At 38.2% G+C, this 10,305-nt stretch overlaps 1 protein-coding gene across 1 annotated transcript; it reads right to left on the bottom strand.

The window, feature by feature from the left end:
* Positions 1 to 9,423: 9,423 nt before the first annotated feature.
* LOC132266222 (uncharacterized) lies at positions 9,424 to 9,897 on the bottom strand. The gene has a single exon (XM_059767075.1). It carries the CDS (start codon positions 9,895 to 9,897, stop codon positions 9,424 to 9,426), a length of 474 nt encoding a protein of 157 aa, XP_059623058.1.
* Between the last annotated feature and the right edge of the window lie 408 nt (positions 9,898 to 10,305).

The following is a 10,305-nucleotide window of genomic DNA, read 5'->3' as shown; positions in this document are numbered from 1 at the left end:
CATGGCTAGGACTTGGTTCTAATATAGGAGATAGAGAGCTCCATACACTATAATACGCACTACGGGAAGGTACCCATGGGTTAATAGCCCTAAAGTAATCCCGAGAGTACGGTTTTAATCCGGGCGATATCCGAGTATGCACATTGGTTGATTTCACTCTTTAAATTTCAAGTTGTTATTCCTTGAAGATTTAAAACATTTCGTGTTGTATGGAATATTCCAACCCTGTTTTACTGCATAAATTTTATGCTTCATTTGTGATTTCACTCCTTAAATTTCAGGTATTGTATTCCTTGAAGATTTAAGACTCATTTCATGTTGTATGGAATATTCCAACCTTGTTTAATTACAGAGATATTATGCATTATCCTTGATTTCACGTGTAATTCTTTTCGTGTTATTGATTTCATCCTTAAGTTTCAACTGTTATCCCTTGAAGACTTAAGACCTTTTTTATGTCATTGATTTCACTCTTTAAATTTGAAGTAGTATTTCTTAAAGATTTAAACCTTGTCGTGTTATATGGAGTATTTCCTATCTTGTTTAATTGCATAGACATTATGCTTGCTTCGCGTATTTATATCTCATTTAGTATACTTGAAATTGTGCACTTGCTTCTTGTATCTAGAATTTGATTTAGTATACTCGTGTCTTGTATACTTGCCTTGTGTGTTTGCAATCTCGTTAGTATACCTGTGTTGTAATGACCCGAGTTTTTATTCAACCCGGTGCGTCAGCGGTGACCCGAACGTAAATCCACAATGAATCAAAATGCAGATGGAAAAGGTAAAACAATAGTCTCTGGAGATACTACATGTCTATAAGACACCAATGTGACCCTCAACGATGTCACGGAACTCAAAGAAAACAATTGCAGAAGCGACGTTACAAAAACGGACAAGAATGAACCTAGGGGCAAAATGGTCTTTTCTAAAGTGGAAGTGGGTACTTCCAAGCACACCATTGGAAAGAAAATGAAAAATTAATGAATTTAGACTCAAGAATCACCTGATTCAGAGTTCGGACGGAAAAGATGAATTAAGAACCAAATGGCCTTCTCCGTTTTGGAGTTACCACGACCCAATCTCACTAAAACTATAATAATAACTCTCACTACAATTGGAATTTTAATACATGGTTGGTACCATTGGAAATCTAACTTTAAGCTCTTGAGTTTAGACTCAAGAACAACCTGATTTGGATTAGAAATGAAGGAGTTATGGCTCTCTGAAGTTGCTACAACAATACTGTCCAAGAAAAATCGAAAGAGGAAGGTTCCAAGGAGGATCAGCCGACTAACCTCCATCATCAGCCGACCAAACCCAATGATCCCAAAAAGGTTACTGGAATGAAGACTCGATATGTGTCAGCCGGCTGATCTTTGTTATCAACCGGCCGATGCATCCTGCTGCAGCAGAAAAAGCTACTGCAACTCATGGGGAAGGTGCTTGGCTCAATCCTAAAGCTATGCATTCTTCCCATTTGATTCGGACAAGTTTCAAAACATCTTTAAACCTTAAATGAATAACCATTACATGCAAAATCAAAGTGAAGCTTTAAATGATGCTCCTTTGCTAAAATCTTCATAAATCATCCAAAAATAATTTGAAAGTTGAAATCCATATATTCCTTGAGATGTAATCTTGCTCACATGTGTAAAATGATGAATTAGACGCGCTAGAATGGCCTATGGCCTCATGGCATGTCATATACAAAATATGACCCTTCAATGCATGAAATCTCATGTATTCCATAAACAAACTATGAAAATAAAGTAGCATACATGTCATATAAGTGTCTTTGGCCCTTAGCCTCATTACATATACATCCAAAGAGTGGGAAAAGGTGCACTTAAGTGCACATTACATAGCTTAGACAATAATTATAAGTTTTTACACAATACACCAAAAAGGATCATGATATGCTAACAAGTGCATATTCAATGTCACCAAAAATACTCTAAGAATTCTAGCAAGTCTAAGAGTGTTGTGCATCCCACAATGATGTTTTTTTACCTTAAAAACACCCAGTAACTTCGGGGTGAGTAAACAAGTTTACTCATAGGGAATGAGCATGCATAAGTTCAATTTATTACAAGGTTTACAATTCATTAAAATTTAATCTATGTTATTAAAATGACATTGGAACTTTTAACATAGCACAATGAGATGCAATGTCACAAGGTTATCAAGTTTGATAATTAAAGAGTGAAATCAAACTAAAGTGGATACTTGGATATCGCTTGGACTAAAACCGTACTCTTGAGATCACTTTAAGGCTATTAACCTATGGGTACCTTCCCCTAGTGCGCACTATGGTATAGGGAGCTCTCTATCTCCCGTACTAGAACCAAGTCCTAGCCATGTCAAGTTCTTGATGATATTCCAAGTTTCCAAAATCAACAAGTAGAGTAACAAGTCATGATATGTGATAAAACACAATAAGTTCCATGGATTACATGACTAAATCATTAGATCAATATGATAGAAATTAAGTAGACCAACTAAGTAATTTTTCTAGATTTCAAGAGTTGTCCAAATAATTTCAATTTAATATATGACAAGGAGTAATTCATGGCTATGCCATATATCAAGTCAAAAATGAAATACAAGCATGGTGCAAATAATTAGAATTTAAATCAACTTAAATTAGTTAATTCTCTAGATTTAAAAGCTCATTTAAATCATGCCAAATTAACATACAACAAGGGTCAAGTCATGGCCATGCCATCTATCAAGTCTAAAACAAGTTATATACAAGCTACAATTTATCATTAATTTCCTATTTCAATACAAGACATGCATATAACTTAATATTACTACAAAAGCAATTAATTTACTTAGAAAATAAACTACAACACCCCTTACCTCAATAGAGAATTGTATCTCTATAATCCAAGGCAACCAAGCTTAAAGATGGAAATTCAAACAAGGGTTTTATAGAGGAGAGTGAGAGGAAACTAAAGTATTCCAAGCTTAAAGGTCTTAGGTGAGCGGAAGGGCACCAAAATAAAGCTTAAAACCTTGAATCAAGCTTTGCTCCAATGGTGGCCAAGTTGGGGTTCTTGAGAGGAAAGAGATGAAATGAATAAAATGAGAAGAACCCTAAGTTAAATGTGGTGGGATTCTCCACTCATTAGGTACTCTTGCACTACCTCTCACACACACACTTGCAAGACTAAAGGTGAGTCCTACACTTGTTATGAATCTAAGTAAACTTTCAAGATTTAATATTAAGCCTACACTTGTCAACCATCCATGCCAACAAGTGCTCCTATCCTAGGCTAACAAATGGGTGAATCTCTAACCTCCATGTGTCATCAAACAAGGCTTCCAAGTGATTCCACCACAAGATCAACAAGTGGCACCATGAGAGTGTGATACTTGTCACATTTTTTAAAAATTACAAAAAGGTCCTTTTTGAAGATATCTCCCAAATTAAATTGTAAAATAGTCCCTAAGACAAAAAAATAATTACTTTATTTAATTACACAAAAACCCCTCAAGTTATGAATAATTACCAAAAGTTATGCATTCATGCCCTTTACAAGAAAGTAAACATTTAACAGGCTTTTCTACAAAAGTAAAAATGTAAATATCATGGATTTATACAAGGCCGGAATCAAATCCAAGCACAAAAAGTGAGGTTATGCAAGAAAAAATGAAAAACGAGAAAAGGACGAAATAGGGAAAAAGATGAAAAAAGAAATTACTGAAAAAAAGAAAGGAAGGAAAATGACCGTATCATTACATGTGTTTTGTATACTTACTTCGCATGTTTTCATCTTCATTTAGTACACTTGTAACCGGTATGCTTGTATGTCGTCAGGGGCGGAGCCAGGATTGCAAAGTAGGGAGGGCTAAAAATAATTAAACCAATGATTGCTTAGTGTGTCATTCATGCTTTAAATATATAATTATCATGCATTAGTTATTCAATTAAACTCAATAAACTACAACCTTCTAATACATTTACACTTCCAAACTCTAACGTAATTTCACAATCAAGAATCCATTGAAGTTTGCTTCATACAAGTATTAAAATAAACGACTATAAGAATTCAAGATATATATGTTCCTTATCAATAAATTTCATTAGAAAGTAAGACCTATGTGCTCCGCCCTGACTAGTTATGAATCCATTTTAAAATAAATTACCTAATTTAAAAAGAAATTATCAAGTCATCAACAAAGCGCGCCCCCCCCCCCCCCCCCCCCCCCCCCTTTTTTTTTTTACAAAAATGAAATTCACTATTTCACTGGATTAACAATAATAATCCATGATATTCATCCACCTATGCCTTAGTGCCTTACACACGAAGAGTTTAGGTCTTCTTCCATAGACTAACAATGTGTTTGATTTACTAGGCTGGCCCTATTATATTTTATTATAGTTTATTTTGTGATTGGGCATGTCTATGGTTTGTGTGCTTGCTCATATTTAAGAGTTGACATTTGTAAATTTTATAACTCTTTTTTATTTATAGAAATACTATGGATTGGGATGGGCTGCTAAGAAGAGGAAGAGTAGTACATGAGCTTATAGGAATAATAGTACTATTTATTTTATTTTTTTTTCAATTAGACCTGGGCTATAGCCCAGGTTAGCCCATTACTAGTTCCTCCTTTGTATGTCGTGTATCTCATTTCAATTGCATGAGTAGCTCAGGATGATCCCTGAGTCTCACTTTGACATAAACGTTAGGTGACATGTCCATTTTGAATTATTTCATGTTAATGTAAATATCTGTAAAAAGTTAAGTCTATGCATGCTCATTCCCTACGAGTAAACTTGTTTACACACCCCAAAGTTACCAGGTGATTTGTCAGGTACGGATGATTTGGTTTGGGATGCACAATATCCCGGGATCGTTTTGATGAATTGAAGTTCTTTAAGTGTATTCTTGTTCATGACTCTTGTAAAGGTTGGTTTGAAATGTCACTTGTAGCATTTTATGTCAAAATGTGTATATTTGATTCTATATATGTAATGTGTACATAAGTACACTCTTTACAATGTATCTGGCATGTATGAGTTGAAGCCAAAAGCCAATGACATGTATTTTGTATCCTATGTAATTTTTGATTTCATGAAATGTTATGAAAATATTGAAAAATCACAAGTCATTGCTTCACCATGTTTGCATCGGGTGTGGGAATTCCATTTTTCATTCTTTCATAGGGTTTCATTAATCATGTATGAAGTGTGGCCAAGGACCAAATGGTTATTTGAAACCATTTCATAATTTTGGATTTCAAAATTTCTATTTCAAGTTCATTTTCACCTTTTTGGCCGTCGGGGGGTCGGATTTTGACTCGGCTATTTCCGGGAGCCGCGGACCATTCCTGCGTGCATGATCATTTTTATGAAAAACTCTTTCGTGGGTGAAATGAGCCTCCTATGGACTCATTTCACATTTTTCTTGCATAATCCGGTTTTAGGGTATTTTAAGGATTTCCTTCAGGAAATAAATTCCGATCTTGACTCCGTCACATAGAAAATGTGATTTTAGGGGGAGTTTCTTCATGACATTTTTTCAAAAAATGTCATCTTGGTCTCGAAAACCGCATTTTAAACTCATTTTTCTGTATTTTTACTGTTTCTACTGCATTTTCTACAATCTGTTCAGGTTGAACTGGTTCAAGAAATTTTGAACCGGTTTCAGGAGTCATTTTTGGTTCAACATTGGCAAAACCATGGCTTTCTGCCAATGTTGAACCGGTTCAAGAATGTTGAACCGATTCAAGTCCTCCAGAACCATTTTTGTAGGTTCAGCCTTGGTCTTCCAACTTTGAACTATCATAACTTCTTCATTTTAACTCCGAATTGGTCCTTTCTTGAGTCTAAACTGAATGTGTCAAAGTAAGTTTTCCAATGGTATAAATTTCAATTTCAGATTCTTCTCATAGCTCAAGATATACTTGTTTTAGTGAGATGGTGTCAGATTTAGTTCGAATTGGGATAGGGTTCATCTGGGATTTCTCTTTCTTTGGCCTTGGAACTTCACGTGAAGTTACCAAAGGATGTTTTTACATGTTTTTGATCTTATTTGACTTGTTGGAAGTTAAATTCCTTCCTCTTAGGGTAAAATGACCATTTTACCCTTAGTCCTTCTTTTGGTAGGGTTTTGATACCCTTATCTTAGTTTTACTTCCATTGAGCCTCAAAACTTTTTAAAAGTCCATTCTTGTGTCCTAGGAATAATGTACATCTCTATGGACTTATTTTCGTTTTGCTTCCGCATTCTGGATCCACTTCGGGTCATCATAGGACATACTGGGTGAAAAATCCAGGGTCGTCACAATGTTATCCAGGTGTTAGAGTCTATATGCCCCTTTTCTTATCACATCCAAGATTCGGTATGGGCTTTCCTAGTTAGGTTCCAACTTTTTGAAATATTTTTCTGATTTCAAGAGCACCAGGTCTCCTAGGTTGAAGCTCTTGTGTCTAACTCTTTTGTTGTAGCTATTCATCAGCCTTTATTGATATGCTGCTAGCCAAATGGCTGCCGTTTCTCTCTTTAATTCTAGAAGATTAGATTGTGCTCTAGAAGTTGATTATTTGATTCTTCCCCCCATGTTAAGCTTCGGATGGTTGGTGCTTCTATCTTCGTCGGGATTACGGCCTCAGTTCCGTAAGCTAGAGAGTAGGGGGTTTCACTCGTGGGGCATCTTGGAGTGGTCTTGTACACCCATAGGACATTCGGCAATTCATCCAACCACTTTCCTTTCTTGTCTTCGAGTTTCTTTTTGATGCAAGCAAAAATTGTCCTGTTAGTTATTTTTGCTTGCCCATTGCCTTACGGATGGTATAAAGCTAACATTTTTTGATTAATTCTATACTTGTCGAAGAACCATTGAGTATATTGATTGCTGAGGTTTGAACCTAATCCATAATGATTGATCGTGGGATTCCAAGCCTACATATGAGGTTATTCTAGATAAACTTTCTCACCTCAACATTAATTACGCTCGCATATGCCTTTACTTCCACCCATTTGGTGAAATAATCAGTTGCTACAGCAGGGGGTAAAGGCCCCACTACGTCCATCAGTCATTAAACGAAATGCCATAGGCTGCTCATTGTGTGCAGTTTTTCTAGAGGTTGATGGACGAGGGGTGCATACCTATGACATTTGTCGCACCTTCTGGAGTACTCCTCTGCCTCTCTTGCCATGTAAGGCCAAAAATAACCTCGGGTCAAGGCTTTGTGAGCTAATGACCTGCCCTAGAGTGATTTTCACATTCCCCTTCGTGTAATTGATTCAGGACTTCTCTTGACTCTGTAGGAGTCAAGCATTTGAGGTAAGGCCTTAAGAATGAACGCCTAAAGAGCTCTCCATTTATGATAGAATATTTTGTAGCTTTTACTCTTAGCTGCCAAACTGCTTCTTTGGAATTGGGGAGTTCCCCTCTTTCCAAATATGCAAGGATTAGGTCCATTTAGATTGGTTCCCTTAGTATGACCAACATTGGTAATCCATTTATAATGCTCGGTGTATCCAGAATGTCAATGGGGACGATTTTTATCATCGAGTTGTTTGCGGATGAGGCTGCGCAGGCCAAGCGATTAGCAATTGGGTTCTTTTTCCTTGAGATTTTCCGGAATTCTATTGTGTCAAAGCCTTTTGCCGGCTTTTCCAGCTCTTCCTTGTATGCGTTCATTCTTTCCTCTCTGGGGTGTATTCACCTGTCATCTGTCGAGTGACGAGTTGTGAATCACTGTGAGCTCGAAGGTGCCTTACTTGAAGCTCTCTGGCTAATGTAAGCCTTGCCAATTGTGCTTCGTATTCTGCTTCATTATTTATGGCTAGAAACTCCAATTGGATTGGCTATTGGAGTTTGGTTCCCTCGGGAGTTCTAATTTTCAACCCTACTCTAGCTCCATTTTGGCTTGAGGAGCCGTCTACATGCAACTCCCAGAGGGGGTTCTCTGTGATTGGTTGTTCTTCTCTCTACAACCACCTGCCCCTTCTTCGTGGTACGTAGCTCATATCGGATATCAAAAGAGCTTAATTCGATTGCCCATTTGGTAATTCTGCCTGAGATGTCTGGCTTATTGAGGATTACTCTAATTAGATGTGTTGTGGGGACTATTATTCGATGAGCCTTAAAGTAATGTTGGAGCTTCCTTTTTGCCTGGATTAAGGGGAGGATGACTTTTTCAGTCATCGAGTACCTGCTTTTTGAGTCCATCATGTTTTATTGGAATAGAAGACAGGGTGTTGCTTTTTACCCACCTCTCTTACCAGGGCCAAACTAGTTGCTGACCGAGATACTACTAAGTAAAGGTACAATGGTTCTTCGGACTCTAGGGCAAATAGGATTGAGGGATTGGTTATATACTCATTGAGTTTTATAAGAGCCTTTCGCTGTTTTGCCCCCTATACCTCTTCCTTCTTTGATTTAATGGCGTCGAAGAAAGGTTTGCACTTGTTTGACAGTCTGGATATGAAACGGTTGAGGGCTGAAATTTGCCCGGTGAAGACTTGAACATCCTTTATGGTCTGAGGCTCTTTGTTCTAAAGTAATTTTGTCAGTTGAGCAGGGCTGGCTTCTATGCCCTTCTTGTTCACTAGATGGCCTAGGAACTGGCCTGAGGACACCCTAAATGAACATTTTACCCGATTTGGTCTCATCTTATTCTTTCTAAGGGTATCAAATACATCCTGTAGGTGTTGCAGATGATCTTTCTTTTCTTCATTTTTTAAGACCATGTCGTCTATATAAGCTTCGACTGTTCTGCCAATCTATTTTTCGAATACCTTATTGATCAGTCGCTGGTACGTTGTCTCTACGTTCTTCAGTCCAAAAGGCATTACCTTATAGCAGTAGGTTCCGCGTTCAGTAATGAAAGAAGTCTTCTATTCATCTGATGGATCCATCGAGATTTGGTTGTAACCTGAATAGGCATCAAGGAAAGTTAGTTTCTCGTACCCAGTCGTAACGTCCACCATCTGATCGATTTTTGGGAGTGGGAAGCTATCTTTTGGGCAGGCATTGTTCAGGTTGGTGAAGTTGATGCACACCCTCTACTTGCCATTTTTCTTCTGAACAACAACTACGTTCAATAGCCACTGTGGGTATTGGACTTCTCGGATGAACCCTACTTCCAAAAGTCGGTCGACCTCTTCGGCAATGACTCTATTCCTTTCTGGGGCGAACCTTTTCTGCTTTTGCTTCACTGGGTGGTGACTCAGTTCTACATTTAGGCTGTGAAACACTACCCCTAAGTCAATTCCCAGCATGTCCGAGTGGTTCCAAGTGAAAATGTCGACGTTCTACCTTAAGATTTTAGTTAGCTTATATAAGTAAGTCTTTGCTCTTCCCCTTCGACTAACTGCACAGCTTCTAGGGGTTCTTCGATCGGGTGCTCCTCTTTGGGTTTCTCATTCTCCATGGGGGAGGAGGAGCTTGGTAATTGCTATTTCAGCAACTTCTTTCCCTTGTTATCTGGTCGGATCGTGGTATGGTAGCATTCCTTCATTGCCACTTGATCTCCCCAAATATCAATAATTTCTCGCCCGTTGGGGCCAACACATCTCATAACTTGGTGCAGAGTTGACAGAACTCCTTCCATTCGATAGATCCACCCTCGACCTATAAGTAGGTTATAGGTTGGGTGGATGTCTACAATCACAAAGTTTTCCTTCAAAGTTCTTTTGGCCACGGTGACTGATACCGTGATTACGCCTATGGGCTCTACCTTTCTCCCACCGAACACTACTAAGGGGTTTCCGGTGGGGCGGACCTGATCCAAAGCCAGTTTTAGCTGGTCGAATGTCCACTTAGTTATAATAATGTTGGCACTACTACCGGGGTCAAAGAGTACACGCCTGACTAAGTAGTTTGCTGCCAGTAGGCTAATCACCAATGGATCTTCATGTGGATGTTGCATTCTATTGAGATCTCCTTCGTGGAAGAAAATTTGTGTTGAGCTCAACTTACATTCAATTGCATTGACCTCACCGATCCTTCAGAGTTTGTGCACTTGCTTGAGTTGAATCTTATAGGAATTCTCTGGTTGTTTGTCTTCTTCCAGACGGCCATGGATCATATTGATAACCCGAACGGGTTGACTGTCTACTGCAACCTTCAGGGCTAGTCTTGTTCGCTCAGATTGCCTTTGATGGCCTGTGTTGGCTAGATAATCGGCTAATTCGCCTTTGGCTATCATTGCTTCTACTTGTCTTCTCATACTCCTGCAATCATTGGTTAGGTTCCCAAAATCATTATGGAATGCACAGTGCTTACTTTGGTCCCTTTGTTCCATCGGCTATCTGATTGGTAGAGGGATTTAAAAAAT

The sequence above is a fragment of the Cornus florida genome, unplaced genomic scaffold, assembly GCF_030987335.1.
Source record: "Cornus florida cultivar Cherokee Brave unplaced genomic scaffold, ASM3098733v1 CherokeeBrave_3.0.0_Hap2_Chr07, whole genome shotgun sequence".
Taxonomy (NCBI): domain Eukaryota; kingdom Viridiplantae; phylum Streptophyta; class Magnoliopsida; order Cornales; family Cornaceae; genus Cornus; species Cornus florida.
Note: the sequence above shows the minus strand (reverse complement) of the source record. Positions and strands in the feature narration are given on the sequence as shown.

Excerpts from the sequence above, each read along its gene's own strand:
- LOC132266222 (XM_059767075.1), bottom strand. The coding sequence starts at position 9,897 with ATGCAACATCCACATGAAGATCCATTGGTGATTAGCCTACTGGCAGCA.